The following is a 26,284-nucleotide window of genomic DNA, read 5'->3' as shown; positions in this document are numbered from 1 at the left end:
TGGCCAACACAACAATGCAGCCTCAACAGCAATGCAGCCTCATCAACAATGCAGCCTCAGTATACCCTCAAAAACAGTGCAGCCTCAACAATACAACCTCAACAATGCAGCCTCAATGTACCCTCAACAACAATGCAATCAACAATGCAGCCTCAACAATGCACCTTCAACAACAATGTAATCAACAATGCACCCTCAACAACGAAGCCTCAAGAATGCACCGTCAACAATGCAGCCCCACAACAGTGAAACCTCAACAACAATGCAGCCTCAACAATGCAACCTCAACAATGCAACCTCAATGCACCCTCAACAATGCAGCCTCCACAACAATGAAACCTCAACAACAATGCAGCCTCAACAACAATGCACCCTCAACAATGCAGCCTCAACAGTGCAGCCTCAACAATGCAACCTCATGCACCCTCAACAATGCAGCCTCAGTATACCTTCAACAGTGCAGCCTCAACAATGCAGCCTCAACAACAATGCAGCTTCAACAATGCAACCTCAATGCACATTCAACAATACAGCCCCAACAATGCAGCCTCAACAATGCAGCCTCAGTATACCCTCAACAGTGCAGCCTCAACAATGCAGCCTCAACAACAATGCAGCTTCAACAATGCAGCTTCAACAACAGTGTAATCAACAATGCACCCTCAACAACGAAGCCTCAAGAATGCACCCTCAACAATGCAGCCTCCACAACAAAGAAACCTCAACAACAATGCAGCCTCAACAATGCAACCTCAACAATGAAACCTCAATGCACCCTCAATGATGCAGCTTCAACAACAATGCACCATCAATGATGCAGCTTCAACAACAATGCACCCTCAACAATGCAGCCTCAACAGTACAGCCTCAACAATGCAACCTCATACACCCTCAACAATGCAGCCTCAGTATACCCTCAATAGTGCAGCCTCAACAATGCAGCCTCAACAACAATGCAGCTTCAACAATGCAACCTCAATGCACACTCAACAATGCAGCCCCAACAATGCAGCCTCAGTATACCCTCAACAGTGCATCCTCAACAATGCAGCCTCAACAATGCACCCTCAACAATGCAGCCTCAACAGTGCAGCCTCAACAATGCAGCTTCAACAATGCAATCTCAATGCATCCTCAACAATGCAGCCTCAACAATGCAGACTCAACAACAATGCACCCTCAACAATGCAACCTCAATGCACCCTCAACAATGCAGCCTCAACAACAAAGCAGCCTCAACGATGCAGCTTCAACAACAGTGCCATCTCGGCCAGGCACAGTGACTCATGCCTATAATCCCAGCACTTTGGCAGGCCAAGGCAGATGGATCATTTGAGGTCAAGAGTTTGAGACCAGCCTGGCCAATATGGTGAAACCCGCCTGGCCAATGTGGTGAAACCCTGTATCTACTACAAATATAAAAATGAGCCAGGCATCAGGCATGGTGGTAGGTGCCTGTAATTCCAGCTACTGGGAAGGCTGAGGGAGGAGAATCACTTGAACTCAGGAGGCAGAGGTTGCAGTGAGCTGAGATCGCGCCACTGCACTCCAGCCTGGGTGACAGAGCAAGACTGTCTCAAAAAAAGAAATAAATAAAAACAACAAGGATGCAGCCTCCACAATGTTTGAGGCACCAGCTAGGGGCCAGTTGAGGATGAGTGGCCTGCAGCAGCCCAGCCTGCCCTGTGGGATGGCAGGCCACACCCTGAAGTTACCCAGACATGGCCCCAGAAGTTTCCAGACTCCAAAGCAGCAGGGAAAGGGAATCTTCGCTTCCAACTTCAGCCAGGTCCACCTGCCTGGGTGTCTCTCCCCTGCCTCAAGTCTGATTTGTCATTATAATTGCCTCTGTAACGCTGAACTCTAGTTAATGACATGCACAAGCTGATGTCACCATTTACTGTGAAGTGTATCAAGAAAGAACATGGATGCGTTAGGCTGTGTGCGGTGGCTCATGCCTGTAATCCAGCACTTTGGGAGGCCAAGGTGGGCAGATCACTTGATCACTTGAGGTCAGGAGTTCAAGACCAGCCTGACCAACGTGGTGAAACATTGTCTCTACTAAAAATACAAAAATTGGCTGGGTGTGGCAGTGTGTGCCTATAATCTCAGCTACTTGGGAGGCTGAGGCAGGAGAATCTCTTGAACCTGGGAGGTGGAGGTTGCGTGAGCTATGACTGCACCACTGCACTCCAGCCTGGGTGACAGAGCAAGACTCCCTCTCAAAAGGTGGAGGCATGGACAGACAGATGGACAGCGAGCAAAGACAAAACAAAGGCAGCCAGATGTAAACAGTAGCGTCTGCGTGGTGGGAACCTGTGTGTCTAGCATACAAGTCTTTTAACTGTTCTATGTTTGACTTTTCATAATAAAATGGAAAAAATCTTTATAAGATTTTTATTTTTTGAGACGAAGTAGCTCTCGTCGCCTGAGCTGGAGTGCAGTGGCACAATCTCAGCTCACTGCAACCTCCGCCTCCCGGGTTCAAGTGATTCTCCTGCCTCAGCCTCTTAAGTAGCTGGGATTACAGGCTCCCGCCACCAAACCTGGCTAATTTATTTTTGTATTTTTAGTGGAGATGGGGTTTCACCATGTTGGCCAGGATGGTTTCAAACTTTTGACCTCAAGTGATCCGCCCACCTCAGCCTTTCAAAGTGCTGGGATTACAGGCACGAGCCACCATGTCCAGCCTATATGGTTTTGAAGAAATGGCAGCTATAATAAGTATCTCTTGAGTGCCTGCTCTGTGCCAGGCATTATGCGAAGGGCCTAACAGGCATGGTCATCTTCGATCTAACAATAATCCTATACGGTGGGTACTAGGGTGGACTGCATTTTACAGATGAGGAAACCAAGACTCAGATTTGACTGACTTGTCCAAGGTGCCCAGCAGCACTGGGCCTGCCACCTCCACCTGACTCGGAACTTGGGAGGATGCTGCCTTCTGGGTGAAGGAGGGGATGGATGCATGATAAAGGAGCAGCGGCAGCAGAAATGAATGAATGAGAGCGAAAGTGTCAGGCACAAGACAGGCGCCTCTGCAGGAGAAGGAGAAGCTGACACCAATTCCTGCTTTCTAGAATTGAGGAGGGGTCTGCAGATTTCAGCTGCAGGTTTTTATCTGTGTAGTCAGATAAGTAGTGCCCCCTGCAAATTCATGCCCATCCAGAACCTCAGCATGTGGCCTTACTTGAAATAGGATCTTCGCAAATATAATAAGCTAAAGGTTTCAAGATAAAATAATCTTGGACTTGGGGTGGCCCCTAAATCCAATGACTTATATCTCCGTAAGAAGAAGAGAGAGATGGTCATGGGAACACGGAGGCAGAGAGAGATGGTCATGGGAACATGGAGGCAGAGATTGCAGTGATGGGGCCACCGGGCAAGGCACGCCAGGAGCCACCAGCAACTGGAAGAAGCGAGCAGGGATCCTCCCCTGGAGCTTGAAGGCAGCACTGCCCAGCTGACGCTCTGATTTGAGACTTCTGGCCTCCAGAACTGTGAGAGACTCGATTTCTGCTGTTGTCAGCCCCCTGGTTTGTGGTTATTTATGGCAGTGCTAGTAAACTAACACCATCTATGGTATACATGTCACATGTAGTTGCTGACAAATTTTCAAGCAGTACAGAAGAGTAAAAGGGAGTGAAATGTCCCCTCCCCACTTCTCTTCCTTCCATACTTAGCAGGCTTCCAACACACAGTGAAGACTTCTCCTCTCCAACCCAGAGAAGAAACTGAGTAGTAAGAGACAGAGCCCAAATCGAAGTGCAAGCTCTTGACCAATGCCTATCCGCCCTCTCCACGGGAGGCCATATTATACACACCTGCGGATGCATATACCTACAGACACAGGCATCAATTCTGAAAACAGAAATGGGACCATACAATAGGTAAGTGTTTAAAAGCGACTTGTGTTTTTCAACCAACGGTACACCACGTTCATCCTTCTATGTTGATGTCTCATTTGACTTGACGGTGGGAGCATTTCCTAAACTCAGCACAAAGGCGGTGTACACGTGTGGGAGCATACAAACACACACACACACACACACACACGCATTTCCTAAACTCAGCACAAAGGCGGTGGACAAGTGTGGGAGCATACAAACACACACACACACACACGCATTTCCTAAACTCAGCACAAAGGCGGTGGACACGTGTGGGAGCATACAAACACACACACACACAAACACACACATTTCCTAAACTCAGCACAAAGGCAGTGGATGGACACACACACACACACACACACACACACACACACACACTAGAAAAGCGGAAACAGGTCTCCTGAGGGGCGAACTCTAAAGCCTCATTACCTGGAACTGCCCTAGAATCCATCATGAAAGCGAACCTATTAAACCCATGAAGAATGTCAACAAAGTTTGCAGAAGGTATTTACCTTTCAGAAAAGCAAACTTTTCAAGCCCTGAGTAGCTGTTTGCTTGTGGGGATGGCAGGTGTGAAAGAACCGCCCTGCCTTCAGCTAATGGGCTCTGCCGAGATCCTGTTCAACAACTCGTGCCTCTGGGAGAAAGGGGAGACTGTCCCCACTCATAGCACCATCTTTCAGCCTCACAACACTCCAAGAGCTTTCCCATAGCGAAGTTTAAAACCAGCCCCCAGCCATCTCTCCCACCCCAGCTCAAGTCTTCCTTGCTGGGTCACTGGACTCAGTCCTCCAGAATAGAGATGCAGGGATAGACCGCCAGCTTGCAGCTTGGGGTCCAATATCCCTCACACTTAGGGGCTTTTGTGTGCCCTGTGCAATATTTTCAAATAGAAAAAAAGTGCCTAGGAATCTTGATTTCTTCTCTAGAGGACCTGGAATATCTGGCCACATGCTGCCCACCCAAATCAGCCACACATCTCCGTCACCTGCCCAGCCCTAGGTGTCTGATTTTCCACCCTCTTTAAAACAGTTTCTCGAGTGAAGTCCATGTATTACCTGCATGGGTCCCCTGGAAGCTTGTTCAAAATGCAGATTCCCAGAGCCACCCCCTACCTCCTTTCAACACAGGAGCCGGGAGGTATCCTGTGTCCCCAGGAGCCTCTGCCATTGGCAGTGTGTTGCAGAACCTTCTCCAGTCTGCTGGGCCCCCACTTCTGGGGCTGCCCCTGATAGACAGCAGCTTTATTCTCTGTCGTCCCAGCACTGCCCACAGGGGAGCACTCAGCCCGGCCCTTCCCGCTGTGTGCTTATCCAGGAAGCTCGGCAGGTGTCATCAATCTCATTTTATAGGGGAGGAAATTGAGGCCCAGAGATGTCCTAACTCCTTTTTTCTTTGAGACGAAGTCTCACTCTGTCACTCAGGCAGGAGTGTGGTGGCGTGATCTTGGCTCACTATGACCTCTACCTCCTGGGTTCAAGTGATTCCCCTTCCTCAGCCTCCGGAGTAGCTGAGATTACAGGCATGCGCCACCACACCTGGCTAAGTTTTGTATTTTTAGCAAAGATGAGGTTTCACCATGTTGGCCAAGCTGGTCTCGAACTCCTGACCTCAAGTGATTCACCCACCTCAGCCTCCCAAAGTGCTGGGATTACAGGCATGAGCTGTTGCACCTGGCCTAGATGTCCTAGCTCACTCAAAGTCATACAACCAGGGATTTAAGTGGTGGGACCCAGATCCAAACCCAGGGCCTTCCTGCCCCTTCCCCTTCAAGCTACATCTTGGTTACATACTCTTATGAACTTACCAGGAAAACATTTTTTTCAACCCTATATGCAAAATATTTTAAAAATATTCTACAAACCAGACTTGCCATGAACAGACAAGTCCTCTTTTCCAGAGAGTGGAAACTGCCAGGATGGGAATGGTCTCCCCTGCCAGAGGGCCGAGGAGGATAGGGAGCCAGCACGTGATGAGGCCCCGTCCCACTCACCTTCACATCTGTGTGGCTCCGGGAGATCTGGAGCAGGCAGCCCAGCCCCACGCCCACGAGGATGTCTGCAGCACAGCTCAGGAAGTTTTGCTGGAATGGCCTGCACATAACCCAACCATGCAGCCCCTCCCTGCTACTTCGTTCAGCCCCAGGGCTTGGGATGCCACTGCAAAAATGAGGTGCAGTGGCTCATGCCTATAATCCCAGCACTTTGAGAGGCCAAGGTAGGAGGATCACTAGAGGCCAGGAGTCTGAGACCAGTCTGGGCAACAGAGTGAGACCCGTCTCAAAAAATGATTTGTGGGGGTTGGGGGTGGAGAAGTGCAGTGGTGTGAACTCACTCCTCAGCTTAGTGATTCTCCCACCTCAACCTCCCAAGTAGCTGAGATCACAGGCATACACCACCACGTCTGGCTAATCTTTGGATTTTTTTGTAGAGAATTTTTTATGTTGCCCAGGCTAATCTCAAATTCCTGGGCTAAAGTGATCGTTGTGCCTCAGCCTCCCAAAGTGCTGGGATTATAGGTGTGAACCACTGTGCCCAGACCTACAAAAATTAAAAACCTAATAATTAGGAAAATAAAAAAAAACGAATGAACTTACTTGGCTTTCTTTATGATCAATGCCCAACTCCCACGTCACCCCAAACACCCTATCTGAGGAGACCCTCTCTGTTTAGGCCCTTAAGAAGATGGGTACTGAGTACATGTTCCGCTCAGTCTCTAAGGATCGAATACCCTAGGGTGCCAGGAATGCTTGGCGCATGTAAGCACTCAGCAGGTGCGGAAACTGAGGCCAGGAGAGGTGCAGGGACTGCCCAGTCCTTAGAGGGAACTGGTGATAGCGTGTGCGTCAAGGCCATCTCTAGGAGTCATTCAGGGCTTCCTCCTTCCCAGCCAACCTTGGAGGTCAGGCGAGGCTGTAGCCCGAAAGCCAGGAGGAAGCCTCAGTGGGCACAAAAGGGCCACCAAGGGCCCTGCTCCGGCTGGAAGTTAAAAGGGCAGGTGTCCAGGTCCCCGCAGTTAGCCTGTGTTTTGCCGGCCAGCTGCTGACACCGCAGCCCCTGCTGAGGCTGTCACCGTGGAGCTTGGAGAGAGCTGCCCTTCAGGCGCTTTGCGATCATCTTTCTTTCCTTAGCAGCCAACAGTGTCCACTGCTGGCTGAATGCCTGCCGTGTGCTGGGCACTGTCTGGAACCCCAACCATCTGGTTTCAAAGCTCTTTCTCTTCACAGCCCCAGGCTGCTGTATCTATCTTTTCTATATAGACCAAAAGTTGACAAACATCAGCCCTCTGGCCAAATTTAGGCCACTAACTGCTTTTATAAATAAAGTTTTATTGGAACAGAGCCATGCCTATTCACTTGCAGATTGTCTGTGCCTGTTTCTGCACTACAGCCGCAGAGCTGAGTAGCTACAAAACCACCTGCATGACCCCCAAAGGCTAAGATATTTATTCTCTGGGCTGGGTGCCGTGGCTCACACCTGAATCCAGCACTTTGGGAGGCTGAGGCTAGCGGACCACTTGAGGGCAGGAGTTTGAGAACAGCCAGGCCAACATGGTGAAACCCCATCTCTACTAAAAATACAAAAATCAGCTGGGTGTGGTGGCATGCGCCTGCAGTCCCAGCTACTGGGGAGGCTGAGGCAGGAGAATCACTTAACCCTGGAGGCGGAGGTTGCAGTGAGCCAAGATCATGCCACTGCATCCAGCCTGGTGACAGAGCAAGACTCTGTCTCAAAAAAAAAAAGATTCTCTGGCCCTATTAGAAAAAGTCTGCCAACCCCTAAGATAGACCATGACATGTCCCTAGAAGCAAGAGAGAGAGGGTCTTCCATAAGATACACAGGCCCACCCTGCGGGCACCTGCTTATCACACCACTGTCCTAACAATAATAGTTCCGTCTGCTGAGCTCTTACCAGGGGCCAAGAATTTCATCCACCTCACTGGATCCTAACAACACCCCTAGGAGGTTAGCACTCCCCAAATCCCTACTTTTTTTTTTGAGACAGAGACTTGCTCTGTAGCCCAGGCTGGAGTGTGTGTGATCTCAGCTCACTGCAACCTCCACCTCCCGGGTTCAAGCGATTCTCCTGCCTCAGCCTCCTGAGTAGCTGGGATTACAGGCACCCGCCACCATGCCCAGCTAATTTTTTGTATGTTTAGTACAGACAGGGTTTTACTATGTTAGCCAGGCTGGTCTTGAGCTCCTGACCTTGTGATCCATCCGTCCGCCTCAGCCTTCCAAAGTGCTGGATTACAGGCGTGAGTCACCGCGCCTGACCCAAATCCCTATTTTAAAGCCTTAGAGCCTGAGGCTCGGGCAGCCACGTTACCTGCCCCAGGTGTTAGACCGAGAGCCAATCCCCAGGGTGGGGCACAGACCACCCCCCACCCGTGGCTGTGACACCAGCACTAAGGCCAAGAACAGACCTCAAAGGATACTGAAGATGATGCCGCCAAAGCAGGCGGAGAACGCCATCCGCGGGTAGCCCTGGCGGGCCAGCGTGAAATCCGAGAAGGCATCTGCGTGGGAACAAGAGGGCCCTGCAGTGGTGAGTCGCTTCCCCGGCCCTCCCGGGTCATCCACACCTTCATTCTCACCCACGGTCATTCAGGCAGCAAACATGGATGGATGCCCACGCAGGCATGGGTACTAGCTGGTGGGGTGCTGTATGAGGGGGCACAGCATCTGGGAAGGCACACTTCCCTCTTTAATTCCTTTCCCCACTCTTTCCCACCAGGAATGACTTTGTGGGTATGAAAAACGAGGCTACCAATTTTTCAAAGTCTCGCTTGCTGCTAACATGCACAGCACCTCCACGTGAATTAGAAGAAGGTGCCCAAAAAGGTGAGGGCTAGATTTCAGCTCCTTTATCCTCTTGTCTGGATGCTCTCGAGCAATGCAAAACCTGGCCAACCGTACCTGGCTGCTACAGCTAGGGAAGGGTGTATGTATGAATGTATGTATGTAAGTGTGAATGCCTGCATGTCACACACCACGTGCACATCAAGCATGGTGGGCTGCAGTGTGCTCCAGGTCCGGCCTGAACTCTGGGAGCCACCGAGTATCCCCACATCAGAGGGTGGGGAAGAGGCAGGGGCCCCTACAGAGTTTCTTGGTTCAACTGTAGTCAGTCAACCATTTCACCCTGATGCTGTTCACTCCACAGTGACAGGGACACTGCACAGGTGCAGAAGGCAGACACCCTGGACACCTGCCCAGATGCAACTCTGGCTGGGGGAGGAAAGGGCTAAGATGTGGCTGCGCTCACCCCTACTCAACCCCACCCAGCCCTGAGTCACCTCCAATGCTGTTCCCCCAGGCCAGCAGCGTGAGCCCCAGCACGGTGTTGCTCAGCCGGAAGACCACGCCCAGGGACCGCAGGATGTTCACCACCTCTGTGGCGGCCGCGTTGATCCACAGGGCACTCGTCAGAAAGCCCAGGAAAGCAAAGAGCTGCAGAGGGAATAATTTGCTGATGGGACCAAGGCCAGCCCCAACAGGAACACAGCCTCAGTTCCTCACTTGTGAAATGGGATGATAGCATCTACCTCATGAGTTGGTTATGAGCATAAAACATGTTACTATATGCATTGGTGCCTGCACATAGTAAGTGCTCAATAAAACGTGAGTTCAATATTATTTTCTTTTTTCCTTAATAAACTCCCTTTCAGGCTGGGTGTGGTGGCTCACACCTGTAATCCCAGCACTTTGGGAGGCTGAGGCGGGTGGATCACCTAAGGTCAGGAGTTTGAGACCAGCCTGGGCAATATGGTGAAACCTTGTCTCTACTAAAAATACAAAAATTACTTGGGGTGGTGTCACACGCCTGTAATCCCAGCTACTGGAGAGGCTGAGGCAGGAGAATTGTTTGAATCCAGGAGGTGGACGTTGCAGTGAGCCTAGATCATGCCACTGCACTCCAACCTGGGCGACAGAGTGAGACTCTGCCTCAAAAACAAAACAAAACAAAAACTCCCTTTCATGTATTAAAAAATATTTTGTCTGGAAAGCGTTTCTTATCACTTTCAACAGATTTCTAGTCTCTGAACCAAATACCACCCAATATCCCAAAAAGCATCCCTGTAACTCATTAGCAGACACTCCCCATCCCCACCCCAGCAGCCCAACACGACCACTACTCTGCTCTCTGCCTCATGTTCATTCCACATCAGTGGAATGCCACAGTGTGTGATCCTCCGCTAGTGTCTTCTCTCACTCAGCAGCATGTCTGCAAGGGTCATCCACGTTGTGGCACACATCGGTACTTGAAAAAATAGTGAAAGACAATTTTCCCTACGTAGTAAAAGGCAACTTCCCTAAATGATCCATTTGCTGAAAATTAAACACCCTTCGGTTAGTACATTCACTGAGAGTTTCTAAAAGTAAAAACTAAAATTTTTAAAAATCATTAAGTACTAAAAAATGAAAATTTTAAGTAAATTTTTTTTTTTAGGACGATGTCTCACTCTGTCACCCAGGCTGGAATGCAGTGGTATGATCTCAGCTCACTGTAACCTCTGCCTCCTGGGTTCAGGCGATTCTCCTGCCTCAGCCACTCAAGTAGCTGAGATTACACGTGCGCACCACCACACCTGGCTAATTTTTATTTTTAGTAGAGACAGGGTTTTGACATGTAGGCCAGGCTGGTCTTGAACTCCTGACCTCAGATGATCCACCCACCTTGGTCTCCCAAAGTGCTGGGATTATAGCAATGAGCCACCACACACAGCCAAGATAAAAATATTAAACTTTTTTTTTTTTTTTTTGAGATGGAGTCTCACTCTGTCACCCAGACTGGAGTACCATGGTGCATCTCGGCTCACTGCAACCTCTGCCTCCCTGGGTTCAAGCGATTCTCCTGCCTCAGCCTCCTAAGTAGCTGGAATTACAGGCGCACACCACCACACCCAGCTGATTTAATATTAAGTAAACTTTTAAGGAAAAAAATCTCTCAACAAGCTGCCCAAATATTTTAGAGTGCCTAGACTAGAGAGAACGGAAAAAGACACTCACAAAGGCCATACCATTCTACCCCTAGAAAGTCTTTAGAAACCCAAGGCTGGGTGCAGTGGCTCACACCTGTAATCCTGGCACTTTTGGAGGCCAAGGCGGGAGGATTACTTATGCCAGGAGTTTGAGAGTGGTATGGAAAACATAGTGAGACCTCGTCTTTACAAAAAAACACAAAAATTAGCTGGGCATGGTGGTGGCTCACACCCGTAGTCCCATCTACTTGGGAGGCTAAGGTGGGAGGACAGCTTCAGCCCAGGAGGTCCAGGCTGCAGTGAGCTATGATTGCACCACTGCACTCTAGCCCGGACAACAGAGGGAGACCCCATCTCAAAAACAAGGAAATCACATGTTGTAGAATTCTATTTATATAAAATGTCCATGACAGGCAAACCCATAGAGACAGAGAGTGGAGTCGCAGTTGCCAGGGGCTATGCAGGGGGTGGGGAAATGGGAGTGACTCGTGGGCATGAGATCTCTTTTTGGGGTGATGAAATTCTCTAAAACTGATTGTGGTGTTGATTACACAACTCTGTAACTATAATAAAAACCATTAAATTGTATACTTTAAATGGGTAAATTGTATGGTATGTCAATTACATCTCAACAAAATAAAGCTATTACCAAACAAAACAAAACCCTGCGCAGATACAGAAACTCTCAAGAGCAGCTTTAAAGTTCAGTTACCTGTTATTGTGTGACTCCTGATCAGACTGCTCAAAGTGCCTCCCAGATGAAGACAGGACATCTGCCTGGGTGACCTCAGCATCCCCTCTCCCCACCAGGAGAGCCCGGGCTCCTTACCCAGTGAAGTCTGGGGGGCTGGCTGTTGGATGTGGCGAAAAAGGTCACTGAAGCCAAGGCTGTGCCTGCGATCACCACCACGACCCAGACAGGAACAAGGCCGCCTATCTCATAGACACCATCTACAAAGGGACAGAAAGGGAGCTGGTACCCTCCCAGCTGCCTCAGAATGACAGAGGGGTTCTGGGACTGACACCTGCAGATAACACCCACTTGGAACGGACTATTTGGATGTCAGGTAGGCACTTCCTATGTGCCTGAGACTTAGCTGGGCATGGCGGTGGGCACCTCCCAGCTACTTGGGAGGCTGAGGTGGGAGGATCACTTGAGTCCTGGGAGGTGGAGTTTGCAGTGAACTGAAATCACACCACTGCACTCCAGCCTGGGCAAGAGAGTGAGACCTTATCTCAAAAAAAAAAAAAGAAAAGAAAAAAAGAATTATGTGAGCGGGCTGAACACACAAAATTGTGTACAGAACACATTATGGGTGATTTTCAAAAGGGATTTATTTTATTTTATTTTATTTGAGACAGGGTCTCGCTCTATCACCCAGGCTGGAGTGCAGTGGCACAATTACAGCTCACTACAGCCTCAAACTCCTGGGCTCAAGCCATTCTCCCACCTCAGCTTCCAGAGTAGCTGGGACTGCAGGTCCCAGCTCATGAGATAATTTTGCCAGCATGGGGTTTTACCTATAGTGCTGGCTTTGGATCCAGATGCCTGGGTTGGAAGCCCTTTCCATGTATTTGTCAGTCCTGTGCTAGGGGAACTTTTAGAGGTGGCTGGGGCGTGAAGACACTGAGGATCTGAGCTGAGTGTTAAGCAGAGAGGAGTGTAAGGGCTCTGTGGGAAGAGGGGAGTTGGGTAGGACGGAATCAAGCAGATCTGTGCCAGGAATAGCACAGAAAAGGCTGTGGCCAGGTGTGGTGGCTCACACCTGTAATCCCAGCACTCGGGAGGCTGAGGTGGGCAGATCGCCTGGAGGTCAGGAGTTCCAGACCAGCCTGGCCAACATGGTGAAACCTCATCTCTACTAAAAATAGAAAAATTAGCCAGGCATGGTGGCGCACCCCTGTAATTCGAGCTACTTGGGAGACTGAGGCAAGAGAATCTCAACCTGGGAGGCAGAGGCTACAGGGGGCCGAGATCACGCCACTGCACAATGAAAGCCATGGACTTTTCCCAAGAGGCACTGGGGAGCCATGGAGGTCTTTGAGTGGAGGAGCGACCACAACATATGAAAAGCAGCACTTTACAAAGATGCCTCTCGGGGGACGCCTGGAGAAGTGGGAGGCTGGAGGCTGGAGGCTGCTGCTGGGGAGGCTCACCTTGAGTCACGGCACCCCCTCGGGCTGGGAGCCAGTCCAGGGGTTTTCTCTAGACAGTGCTCAGCCCAGAAGGGGGTCAAGAGTGCTTTAGCCAGAACCAGTCTTTCCCCAGGGTGGACCTGCTACCACTAGATGGTGTTAAGGCCATGTGGTCAAGATACTATCCGCTGCAGAACCATGTCTCGGGAAAGGGATTCCTTCTTCAGTTCCATCGTTGTATCAAGGAAAGTTCCCATTAGGTGCTAACAGGACTTGAACATCTCACACACCTGCTATTCTCCCTAGTACAGGCTTCCAGCTCATGGCTTGACTCAGGAGGACCAAGTACGGTGGTTTATTTTATTTTTTTTCTTTTTTGAGACAGGGTCTCGCTCTGTCACCCAGGCTGGAATGCAGTAGTGCAATCTCAGCTCACTGCAGCCTCTGCCTCCTGGGTTCAAGTGATTCTCCTGTCTCAGCCTTCTGAGTAGCTGGGATTACAGATGCCCACCACCACACCTGGCTAATTTTTGTATTCTTAGTAGAGACGGCATTTCGCCATGTTGGTCAGGCTGGTCTTGAACTCCTGACCTCAAGTGATCTTCCTGCCTCGGCCTCCCAAAGTGCTGGGATTACAGGCGTGAGCCACCATGCCTGGCTGGTGGTTTACTTTTATTGTGTTTATTTTTGCAGTTACCTTGAATTTACTGGAAATGATGCATTTCCACTACAGTTTCTTATTGATGCAGGTGACACAGTTTCCTTTTCAACAAATTTGCCGTAAAAGAAAAATCTGAAGCTGGGCGCAGTAGTATGTGCCTGAAGTCCCAAATACTCAATGGAGCCCAGAAGTTCAGGACCAGCCTGGACAACATAATGAGCTAATTTAAGAAAACTATCAAATGTGGCCGGGTGCAGTGGCTCACTCCTGTAATCCCAGCACTTTGGGAGGCTGAGGCGGGTAAACCTGAGGTCAGGAGTTCGAGACCAGCCTGGCCAACATGGTGAAACCCCATCTCTACTAAAAATACAAAAATTAGCTGGGTGTGGTGGCAGTGGCCTGTAGTCCCAGCTACTCAGGAGGCTGAGGCAGGAGAATTGCTTGAACCCCAGAGGCGGAGGTTGCAGTGAGCCAAGATTGTGCCACTGCACTTCAGCCCGGGCAACACAGTGAGATTCTGTCTTAAGAAAAACAAAGAAAAATATCAAATGTAATAGTATAGAGTAAGAGAAAAATCGAGAAGATGGTCTGTGAATGACTGATGTGTGGGAATCACTCTTTTAAGAAGCCACAACACATATAAAATTTAGCCGGGCATGGTGTCAGGTGCCTGTAATCCCAGCTACTTGGGAGGATAAGGCAGGAGAATCACTTGAGCCCTGGAGGCGGAGGTGGTAGTGAGCTGAGATCGCCCATTGCACTCAGGCCTGGGTGACAGTCAGACTCCATCTCAAAAAATAAATAAGGAAGGAAAGAAAGGAAGGGAGGAAAGGAAGGGAGGGAAGGGAGGAAGGAAGGAGTGAAGGAGGGAGGGAGGGAGGGGAAGAGGGGAAGGGAGGAAGGGAGGAAGGAAGGAAAGAAGGAAGGAAGGGAGGGAGGGAGGGTAGGAAGGCAGGCAGGCAGGCAGGTAGGAAGGCAGAAAGGCACAACACTTAGAAAAGGGAGGGAAGGAGGGAGGGAGGAAGGGAGGGAAGAAGGAAGGAAGGAAGGAAGGAGGGAGGGAGGGAAGGAAGGAAGGAAGGAATCTACAACGCTTAGAAAAGCAGGTCCCTGCATTTGCCCTGGCCTGAAAGGCAAGGCTTTCCAGCTCCATGGAGAATGGATGGAGAATGATTCCCTCCAATGGGCTGTGATGAACCAGACAGCCCTAGGGGGTGGCCCTTTTCAGCTCTGAGTCACTCCATATCAAGCACCCCACTTCCTATTCTCCTTCCCTCCATGCCTTCATCCTCCCATAAACCAGGGGGAAAATTCACAGAAAATGTGGCAGGGCGGCCGTTTCATCCTGACACTGTTACAGCACACAATGCCATGCCCAGCCATGCATCTACACCACAGTCCTACCCCTACCTCCAATCGACGCCCTGGGCTGAGGGGGAGGAGCCCAGATGATGGCCAGGAAACAGGCCGCGTGAGATACTAAAGTTAGACAACGGGAAGAAACCTGGGTAGCAGAAGCTTTCAAGATGTGGGACGAGAAGCCTGAGCATTTCCTCCACCATAGAAGGGCAAGAAAGAAAAGGACATTCTGGGGCAGATGGGGACAATTCAGATGCCAGTGGGGACCAGCCAGTTTGCACAAATGAGGGAAGGAAGCTCAGCCCGGGGCACCCAGCAGGCAGTGGAGGGTACTGTGATGATTTATGTCGCAGACACCCCATAGCGGGTGCCCCTTCTCTGCTCCAGCCAGTTTTGCCTTCAGGAATGTGGCCCAGATCTTGAGAAGCCAAAATCCAGATTTTAATGTAAAATCCCCCAATTTTTAAATGCAGGCAAACAAGCCAGAGAGCTGGACGTGGCCCAGGGGTCACCTGTTTTGCAGCCTCCATCTGGGGCCAGCAGGACGGGACCAACTGACTGTAGGAGGGTGAACTTCCTGGGCAAACTTCCAGGCTGGTGACCCTTATGGCACAAGCACGTAGTAAGCGCCTGCTGTATGTCCAGGATTCCACCTCTAGCCAAAATCTCCCTGGTGTGGTTGAGACGAAAACTCCACTGGCTGAGCGCGGTGGCTCACGCCTATAATCCCAGCACTTTGGGAGGCCAAGGTGGGTGGATCACTTAAGGTCAGGAGTTCAAGACCAGCCTGACCAACATGGTGAAACCCCGTCTCTATGAAAAATACAAAAATTAGGCAGGTGTGGTGGCCACACATGTAATCCCAGCTGCCCGGGAGGCTGAGGTGGGAGGATCACTTGAACCCAAGAGGTGGAGGGAGGTTGCAGTGATCTGAGATTGTGCACTGCACTCCAGCCTGGGCGGAAGAAAACGGCAGAACGTGGGAAGGAGGAGGAAGGTGGGTTGGCCTGGGGTGGGATACTCACAGGTCCCCGACTGCAGGGTCAGGACGATGACCAGGGGGCTGATAACCAGATGCAGACAGTTGAGGGGCCGTTTCCAGTTCCGGTCATCCTTGTCCGGGTCCACGACAGGGACGGTGAGGAGCAGCAGGAACTCCACGGGCAGCTGTCAACGGGGCGAAGGTGGGAGGGTGTCCACAGGGAAGCCTGAGTCCCAGCCAGCCGTAGACGGACTTCAGTGACTCAAGAGCTTGGCTGTTTGTTGCCAAGAGCCGACTGTATGCAGGTCCCAGACTGAGCGCCTGCGTGCCTCTGGCTACTGGCACAAATGACCACAGAGTGACTCTCAACAGCACAAATGTATTCTTGGACAGTTCTGGAGGGCAGAAGTCCTGAGGTCAAGTTGTCAGCAGGGGGTGCTCCTTCTGGAAGCTCTAGGGGAGCATGAGGGTCCTTCCAGCTTGGGGCCACCTGCCTTCCTGACCCCACATCATTCTACCTGTGCTTCTGTGGCCACTTCCCAGTCTCTGACTCTGCCCCTCCTGTCTCCCTCTTTCTCCGTGCCAACCCTTGTGATGACACTGGGCCACTGGATAAGCCAGGCTCATCTCCAGATCTTCCATCACGTCTGCAAAGGCCCTTCTGCCGTGACGGCAGCAGCTTCCCAGGCTCCAGGGGTTGGGATATGGATGTCTTTGGGGGCCGCTGGAGGGCAGAGCCCCAGGTCAAGTCATCAGCCAAGCTCCATGCCTCAGTTTCCCCATGTATTCTGAGAGGGTCTCAGTGGACCTCAGGCCCTCCCTCTCGTACAGCTGGAGAGGGTACAGCAGCCCCTGTCTTGCCGCTGTCACTAGGCTGTGAGCCTGGCTCCAGGCCCCCTCCTACCTTGAACACCTTGAGGGCTTTCCAGTATGCTGACTTCCTCCTCCACTTCATATAATCCAGGGGGTTGAGGGCCCGGGCCAGGATCTGAGCCGTGGTCTCCTGGTAGAACAGCAGCGGCCGGTACTCGTCACCTAAGTGTAGGGGGTGGGGTGGTGAGCTGTGCCTGCGGCTGACCGGACCTCCAGGAAACCCTCCCTGCTCCCACCCCACCAGTCCTCCCAGCCCTAGGGGAGAAGGCAAAGTCCAGTGCCCAGCAGAGGGCAGATGACCCTGGCCCTTGGCTCACCTGAGCTGCAGTGAGATATAGGGCCGATTTGCAGCCTCATTCCTGGATCCCAGGTCTTGGAGGGCTCCATCTTTCCACCCCAGCCTTGCCCTGGTACCCCGACTCTAGCTAAGCACAGGGCGTGAACTCACCATAGTCATAGCTGTTGGTATTAGAAGATACCCGGTCCTCCTCGGAGTCTGAGAGGATCTCTGCAGGAGAGAGGCTCAGCTGCAGAACCCAGACCGTTCTCGAGGGGCACCGCTGGGACTGAGCAGGTGTAAGCTGCAAGTGTCCAGCCATCTTATTTACTTAGTTATGTGGGACAGGAGCTTTCTCTGTCACGCAGGCTGGAGTGCAGTGACATGATCATGGCTCACTGCAGCCTTGACCTCCTGGGCTCACTCAATCCTCCCACCTTAGCCTCCTGAGTAGCTGAGACTATGCCCAGCTAATTTAAAAAAATTTTTTTAGAGATGGGGTCCTGCTGTGTTGGCCAGGCTGGTCTCAAACTTCTGGCCTCAGCAGTCCACCCGCCTCAGCCTCCCAAAGTGCTGACATTCCAGCCTGAGCTGCCGCTCCGGCCATGTCCAGGCGCTCTTTATTTTGGATTTCTAGCAGTCTGCATGCGTGCTCGGGAATTCCTGTGCAGTGAGAAAGTCTAACTCACCAAACACGGCCAAATGGAAGCATGCAGCTATAATGCTAAAGTCAACAGGGGCATCTGAAGACACAACTCAGACATTTACTGACTTCAGTGCTGTCTTTTTCAGAATCCGGAACCCATACTATTTTTCTCTTCTCAGGAGGCCTGTGGATGCTGAGGCCTGAGGCCCGTAAGGAAAACGGCCCTCCTCGAGTGAGGAGTCCGCTCTAGCCCTAACGCTGCCTCTGAGTGTGTTGTGTGTGTGTGTGTTATGTGTGTGCATGTATTTGTGTATATGTACTGCATGCTGTGTATTGGTATATGTGTGTATGTATTTGTGTGTGTTGTATATGTATGTGCATGTATTTGTGTTGTGTGTGTGCATGTATTTGTGTTATGTATGTGTATGCATGAATTTGTGTATGTGTATGTTGTGTATTTATGTTTTTGTGTGTTGTGCATGTGCATGCTTGTATTTCTATGTGTTGCATGTATGCACATGTGTTGCATGCACGTGTTGTGTATGTGTGTGAATATACTTGTGTGTGTTGCATGTGTGCACATATTTGTATAGTGTGTGCATGTCTCTTTATGTGCACTGCATGTATGCATGCATATATTTTTGTGTGTTGTGTGTGCACGTGTTTGTATATGTGTGCTGTGTATCTGTGTATGCATGTGCATGTTTTTGTTTCAGTTGTGTATGCATGTATTTATGTGTGTTGCACATGTGTACATGTATTCATATATATGTATTGTATGTACAAATATTTGTGTATGTGTGTATTATGTATTTGTGTGCTGTGTACATGTGTGCATGTATTTGTGTGCTGCATGTGTGAGCATGTATTTTGGTATATGTGCATGCATGTATCTGTCACATGTGTGTGCATATATTCGTATGTGTTGTGTGTTGTTGTGTACACGTATTTGTGTATGTGTGTGTTGTGTAAGTGTGCATGTATTTATATATATGTTGGGTGCATGTGTGTGTGAGTTGTGTATTTGTGTATGTGTGTGCACATATATGTGTGTAAGCTGTATATTTGTATATCTGCATATGTATATGTTTGTGAGTTGTATATCTGTGTGTGTGTTGTATATGTGTGTGCATGTATTTGTCTATGTTGGATGTATGTGTGTGCATATATGTGTGTGAGTTGTATTTGTATATGTGTGTGCATGTATGTATATGTGTGCATGTATTTGTCTAAGTGTGTGAGTTGTGTATTTGTGTATATGACTATGTTTGAATACTATTGATTTCTTTGCAATTATTTTTTATTTCTCAGTGTCCCTGTCATGGCAGCATTTGTGTTCTACCCTGAGAGTGGCGGGAAACATCAGGGCAGAGAGCAGTGCCGATTCTTAGAGAGATTGCCCTAGCAACCGCACAGAGGAAGAAGGAGCGCACTTGAACCTGCAGGAGATGAGGATGCTCACGGGCACCCGTGAAAACATAGAGGCAGGACCTCAGCAGAATAAGTAGAGAAAGCATAAGGAGGCCAGGCGTGGTGGTGCACGCCTGTAATCCCAGCACTTTCGGAGGCTGAGGTGGGAGGATCATGAAGTCAAGAGATCAAGACTATCCTGGCCAACACGGTGAAGAGGAGATGAGCTTGGTGGGGACAACAGCCTCAAGAGACCCAGGGCAGCAGTGAAGGGCACAGAGGCTCCTAGTCCCCACTGGTCCTCTCTGAGGTCCGATGCAGACTCCTACCTGGAGTAACTGGCATGGAGTAGATCAGGGATCCTCTCCGTTGCCATCGGTAGATCCAGGTGCAGAGAATCACAGTGACCACATAGAACACATACAAGCCCAGGTAACCTGCAGACAGGGTGCAGGCTGTCACCAAGTGGTGTCCTGGTTGCAGGCCCAGAGAACAAGGGCTGGCAGTTCTATCACTGGTGCGTGTTACTGGTGGCAATATCTGTCAGCCCAGCCCGGTACCAGTGGGCCAATGGCCTTTTCCTTGAGCTCCCCACTCCTTCCTCCCACCTCCCAGGACCATCTCCCTTCCTGTCTCCCTTGCACTTGAGAAGGTAACGCCAGGCACAGCAAATGACTTCCAGGCCCCCATTCGAGCACTAATGGTCGGTGTCCCACTCCGTGCCATGGGAGGAGGCAGCCCTGCAGCTCTGGCTACAGCCAGGTTCAGCCAATGGAAGGCCAGACAGGAAATCAGAAGCCTCGGGAGTCTGGAGTGTTTCTTCCTTATTCCTTCCCTGCTGTGTGTCTCTGGCAGGGCCTGTGACCCTCTTCAGTGTATCTCCAGGCCTCCAGCCCTCCAGCTTTCAGTGGGCTCCGCCACCCCATTCCCTGCCCCTTCTGCCACTGGGAATGGGTGTGGTCACAGCTCCCACTGTTGCTGGCCCCTGGGTATCTTGCATCTCAGTGTCCCTTGTGGGTTTTGTGGGTTTCATTATCCTTCTGCACAAATTGTCCCTCCATTCATCCCCCTGGAGCCACCTGCAGGGAGCATGCTTGCTGTCACCACCCGGGTAGCCCCAGTTAGATCCCACCTGTACTGCTTGTTAAAATTGGAAATTATGAAACTTTTTTTTCTTGAGACAGAGTCTTGCTCTGTTGCCCAGGCTGGAGTGCAGTGGTACAATCATGGTTCACTGCAGTCTCAAACTCCTAGGCCCCAGGGATCCTCCCGCCCTTGATTCCAGAGTAGCTGAGGCCACAGGAACACATCACCATGCCTAGCTAATTTTTTTTTCTTTTTTGTAGAGATGGAGTCTCACTATGTTGCCCAGGCTGGTCTCAAACCCCTGAGCCAAAGTGATCCTCCTGCCTCAGTCTCCCAAAGTCCTGGGATGATAGGTGTGAACTGCCAGGCCTGGCCAAAAAATAGTGAAGCTTTTGAATACTCCCTCCCCAGCCCCCAGCTCTGCCAGGCCTCTTTGGTTATGTGACCCACATGTTCCCATTTTTTGCTCAAGCCAGCTTGAGAAGGGTTTCTGTCCCTTGTCATCAAATCAAGACCCCCACTGATCACCCCTCACATCCCTCTGTCCCAGGCACCTCCTAAACCTCCTGCCCATCAGCCCTGGAATCTCCCGCCTGAGCTCCACAGCTGCTCACCCAGAGCCCACGGCAGCGTGACCCTGCCACGGAAGAGCATGATGAAGGTCAGGAACACAGCCACCATGTAGAAAACGATGTCCCTGAAGAAGGGCCTGGAGGCGGCCATGAAGGGGTGCAGGATGGTGATGCCTCCGGCCACTACTGTGGTAACCAGCACACCAGCGCCTGGGGAGACAATGCCAGATCTCAGCTGCCCTGCACCCTCTCCTGCTGCTTCGCCCGCCCCCTCACCGGGGCTGCTCTCACCGAACAGTGCCCCGAGGGCCAGGCCAGCTGTGTGCGGGTCGGAGAAGGCCACCAGGGCACTGAAGATGTCAGGTGCACCATTTCCAAATGCCAGGAAGGTGACACCATGGGGGTGTATGTCAAGGGGGCCAGGGTCGCAGCTGCAGCCCACCCAGGCCTTACCTGGGCCATGCGCCACCACCCTGTCCCCCAGCCTCCCCACAACTGCCCTCCCTCCAGGGCACAGGACACTGGACAAAAGGATACTGCCACGTTGTGGGAGAGCTTGAGCGTGGTGGAAATGGCTGACAAGTTGGGGCAGAAACTATGGAGAAAAAGCAGACAGGAAGCATTTCCATAGTGACCTATCCTTCCCCCAAACCCAGGTGACTGGATGTCAGGCTCCTGGGGACCGTCCTCCCATCGATAAGCCAGACCAGAGTCCAGGCCCAAACTCACAACTTGGCCGCGGTGACTCCCAGAATCAGAAACAGGTAGAGCAGCCAGGAAACCTGGGTGGGGAGCCGGCGGGGAAGGGAGAGTCAAGTCCAGCCGGGGCCACTAGCCCCTCTCACCAGCCCCCCAGGGGAAGGGCCTCACGTAGAGGGTGACAGCCAGAGGGAGGAGGCGGGGAGGGAAGTGGCAGAAGATGCCTTCCAGGTAGTCCAGGTAGCCCCCATCACTGTGGCAGTCAGGGTTGGTCCGGATGAAGTCACAGCGGTCAGAGACATTCAGGCCACACACCTTGCGACACTGCAGGAAGACAAGGAGGGGGACATCAGAGTCAGAGACCTCCCTGAGGACTGGACTAGGCCTATCTAAGCAGTTAAAAATAATGTCCCTCCAGCCTGGTCTCTAAGGCCATCATACCCTCTGGGTGGCAACTAGGCAATTTAAATTGAAAAAATAAACATCTGTTTGAAATTGATACAAGTAATTCAGGAATACATTTTTTAAAAAATAATAAAGATTTCTAAATTCTGCTTTCTTATCCCTGCCCTCCATAATCTCCCCTCTCCAGTGGTTCCACCATAATTAGTTTGAAGCACATCCTTACAGACATTTCTCAGATCAATTACATTTATTCATATACCCTATTACACACTTTGTTTTGTTTAACAGAAATGGGTCCATCCTAAATCTCCTTTCTATAATTTGCTTTTACCATTTTATATATATATATATATACACACACATACACACACACACACACACACACACACATTAATACACAGAATTTGAAACATACTATAGTGATTTCTATATGCCAAGCATAGTGCTAAGAGCTTAAAATGTATCTCAATTGATCTGTATAATAATTCTTTGAGGGTTGGGTACAGTGGTTCATGCCTATAACCCCAGCACTTTGGGAGGTTGAGGTGGGAGGATTGCTTGAGCCCAGGATTTCAAGACCAGCCTGGACAATATAGCAAGACCCCATCTCTGCAAAAAAAAAAAAAAAAAAAAAAAAAATTAGCTAGGCATGGTGGTGTGCATGTGTAGTCCCAGCTACTCAGGAGACTGAGGCGGGAGGATCGCCTGAGCCCGAGAAGTTGAGGCTGCAGTAAGCTGTGACTGCAGCACTGCATTCACCCCGGGCAACAGAGATCCTGTCTCAAAAAAAAAAAAAGTATCTCAATTACTCTCCACAACAATATTCGAGGAAGGAACTACTATCATGCCCATTAAACAGATAAGGAGACTGAGACAATGCCTGTGTGCACTCAATGGGAGAGTCAGGGTTGGAACCCAGGCAGTTCGAGGCACCAGAACCCAGTGTTCTCCCCTGCCTCACGAGAGTCTTTTACCATTGCAGAGTATTTCATACTATGGGTGATACATCACTGAGGTAACCATTTCCCTACTGGGCAATTGGGTATGTCTAATTTTTCAATATAACCAGTGAACTTCTTCACACATGACTCTGAGCACATGAGAGAAAAATGTTGTCAGAGAGGATTTGAGAAGTGAAAGTGCTGAGTCAGGGGGCATCTGGGTCTGGGTTCCTCCAGAAGCTGATTCAGACAAAGACTGAGATAGACATAGTGTGTTTGGGAGAGCGAAGGAACACAAACACAGAGAAAGGGAAGTGAGCTCGGGTGTGGTGTGGCTTATGCCTGTAACGGCAGCATTTTGGGAGGCTGCGGCTGCAGGATCACCTGACCACAAGAGTTCAAGACTAGCCTGGGCAACATGGCAAAACCTGTCTCTACAAAAAACACAAAAAATTAGCAGGGCTCGGTGGCATACGCCTGTAGTCTGAGCTATCACCTGAGCCTGGAAGGTCAAAGTTGCAGAGAGCTATGCTTGTGCCACTGCACTTCAGCCTGGGTGACAGAGTGAGACCCTGTCTCAAAAGAAAAAAAAAAGAAAAAGAAAATAAAAGAAATAGAAGAAAAGAAGTGGTACAGAGAGTGGATAGCTGCCAGTGAAAGCTGGGTTGAGCCAGTTACCATCACCATGAGCTTCATCTGGGGGCAAGGGAGCTGGGGTATTTATACACCAACTCCCATCAGCCACTGGGAGAGGATTGCTGGATGGAGGTTTTAGTTCCCCGGCACCTCTAGCTTACTACACTTATATGTGGTTCTAGAACAATAAACTGGCAACTGGAAGTCAACAAACGCCCAACAAAATAGTACAGTCCAAAATAAATTGTCAAGGTCCTGACGGGGGATGTTCAACATTGCTTGATTTTGCCAGAATGCCTTGCCCAAGCTCTACCTGTATACTCTCTCCCCAGGAATGGAAAATAAGCAATTCTCACAAGTCTACACCAGCACCGGCTATGAGCAGCCTTATGATCAATGTGATAGGAATGTCATGGTTAAACTGCGAGTCTGTCCAGGTGCGGTGGCTCATACCTGTCATCCCAGCACGTTGGGAGGCCGAGGTAGGTGGATCACTTGAGGTCAGGAGTTCAAGACCAGCCTGGTCAACATGGGGAAACCCCATCTCTACTAAAAATACAAAAATTAGCCAGGCATGGTGGTGTGCACCTGTAATCCCAGCTACTCAGGAGGCTGAGGCAGGAGAATCATTTGAACCCAGGAGGCGAAGGTTACAGTGAGTCAAGATCACACCACTGCACTCCAGCCTGGGTGACAAAGACTCCATCTCCAAAAAAACAAAAAAAGTTAAGAAGACAGTAAATTTTAGGTTATGTATATTTCACTATAATTTTTGAAAGCTTTGTCAAACCACAGTTCCACCTCCTCCACAAGCCCTCTCTCAACTCCCACCAACATAAAACTGGAGGCAAGATTTCTTCTCTCTGAGCCTCTGGCCTTCTCACCAATTTTTGCTAAGAGCTCTGCCCACCATACAGTATCCCCTGAGCAGAGGCTGAACCCCCTCAATCTTTCTACAGTGCCCTGCCCTCAGAAAGCATAAGCCAGTGGGAAAGATAAAATCTGTGGTCAGGGACACTGGCTCATGCCTGTAATCCCAACACTTTGGGATGCTGAGGCAGGAGGATCACTTAAGCCCAGGAATTTGAGACTAACTTGGGTAACATAGTAAGACCCAATTACTACAAAAAAATTTAAAAATGAGCCAGGCATGGTGGCACACGCCTGTGATCCCAGCTACTTCGGAGACTGAGGTGAGAGAATTGCTTGAGTCTGGGAGATTGAGGTTGCAGTGAGCTATGATGGCACCACTGCTCTCCAGCCTGGGTGACAGAGCAAGGCCCTATCAAAAAAAAAAAATCAAAAAACAAAACGAAAAAAACAAAACCAAAAAAAAAAAAATACCCAAATACTTTTTTTTTTAGATCAGGACAGCCTGAGCATAATATCCACTCAGCCACTCAATTCGACTCTTTTTTTTTTTTGAGATGGAGTCTCGCTCTGTCACCCAGGCTAGAGTGCAACGGCATAATATCAGCTCACTGCAACCTCTGCCTCCTGGGTTCAACTGATTCTCATACCTCAGCCTCCCAGGTAGCTGGGACTACAGGCACCCGCCAATACACCCAGCTAATTTTTATATTTTAGTAGAAATAGGGTTTCACCACATTGGCCAGGATAGTCTCAAACTTCTGACCTCAAGTAATCCACCCGCCTTGGCCTCCCAGAGTGCTGGGATTACTGGTGTGAGCCACCACGCCCATCCCCTCCATCTCTACAAAAAATAGTTTTTAATAAATTAGCTGGGCGTGGTGATGCATGCCTGCAGTCCCAGCAGGCAGGAGTATCACATGAGCCCAGGAGTTCAAGGTTGAAGTGAGCCATCATCACCCCACTGCACTCCAGCCTGAGTGACAGAGCACCTTGTCTCTAAAATAATAAAATTCAGTAAACAAGGTAATGAACAAAATAAAGATTGTGATAACTGCTATGAAGGCAAAAATTGGGTGCTAATAGTGGGGATGGGGTAATAACTGCTTTACATAGAAAGTCTCTGAGGAGGGCAAATTTGAACATCTGTAATTTCATTTGATTCCTCTATCAATGGGGTTGGTATAATTTATCCCATTTTACAAATAAGACTGAAGCTCAAAGAGAGGAAAGGAATTGCTACAGATACAGCTTTTAGATGGTGGAGCTGGCTGAGCTGGGACTACCGGCATGCATCACTACGCCCAGCTAATTTATTAAAAACTATTTTTTGTAGAGATGGAGGTCTCGAGGGCCAGGTGCGGTGGCTCACGCCTGTAATCCAGGCATTTCGGCAGGCCAAAGGGGGCGGATCACCTGAGGTCAGGAGTTCGAGACCAGCCTGGCCAACATGGTGAAACACCGTCTCTACTAAAAATACAAAAATTAGCCAGCGTGGTGGCATGCACTTGTAATCCCAGCTACTCAGGAGGCTGAGGCAGGAGAGTTGCTTGAACCTGGCAGGCGGAGGTTACAATGAGCTAAGATCTGCCATTGCATTCCAGCCTGGGCGACAAGAGCGAAACTCTGTCTGAAAAAAAAAAAAGAAAAAAGAGAGAGAGTTGGAGGTCTCACTACGTTGCCTGGGCTGGTCTCGAACTCCTGGGCTCAAACCATCCTCCCACCTCAGCCTCCCAATGTACTGGGATTATAGGAGTGAGCCACCAAACCTGGCCTGAATTTTTCCATCTGCATTCCTGTATTTTCCCTGAGCTTGGCCCGTAGCAGGGGCTTAATACATTTGTGTTAATGGC

The 26,284-nt window shown here is 50.1% G+C and overlaps 1 protein-coding gene across 6 annotated transcripts in view; it reads right to left on the bottom strand.

The window, feature by feature from the left end:
• Positions 1-26,284, bottom strand: part of SLC8B1 (solute carrier family 8 member B1) — a 37,039-nt gene that overhangs the window by 1,269 nt on the left and 9,486 nt on the right. For 5 of the 6 annotated variants that reach the window (XM_064379778.1, XM_064379775.1, XM_064379776.1 and 2 more), the window contains 13 exons: positions 21,751-21,903; positions 21,610-21,662; positions 21,418-21,475; positions 21,172-21,277; positions 20,923-21,090; positions 19,552-19,659; positions 17,338-17,397; positions 16,921-17,051; positions 16,060-16,201; positions 11,708-11,829; positions 9,193-9,346; positions 8,332-8,412; positions 5,887-5,951 (listed from right to left, as the gene is read on the bottom strand). In XM_064379778.1, coding sequence (XP_064235848.1) covers positions 5,887-5,951; positions 8,332-8,412; positions 9,193-9,346; positions 11,708-11,829; positions 16,060-16,201; positions 16,921-17,051; positions 17,338-17,397; positions 19,552-19,659; positions 20,923-21,090; positions 21,172-21,277; positions 21,418-21,475; positions 21,610-21,662; positions 21,751-21,903 — 1,401 coding nt within the window. Of the gene's footprint in view, positions 1-5,886; positions 5,952-8,331; positions 8,413-9,192; positions 9,347-11,707; positions 11,830-16,059; positions 16,202-16,920; positions 17,052-17,337; positions 17,398-19,551; positions 19,660-20,922; positions 21,091-21,171; positions 21,278-21,417; positions 21,476-21,609; positions 21,663-21,750; positions 21,904-26,284 lie in introns of those variants that run through there. The other variant, XM_064379780.1, reaches the window with a different exon arrangement.

This window comes from Aotus nancymaae, unplaced genomic scaffold (genome assembly GCF_030222135.1).
Source record: "Aotus nancymaae isolate 86718 unplaced genomic scaffold, 86718_ANA_hifiasm-v0.15.2.pri h1tg000021l, whole genome shotgun sequence".
NCBI classification, from domain to species: Eukaryota; Metazoa; Chordata; class Mammalia; order Primates; family Aotidae; genus Aotus; species Aotus nancymaae.
Note: the sequence above shows the minus strand (reverse complement) of the source record. Positions and strands in the feature narration are given on the sequence as shown.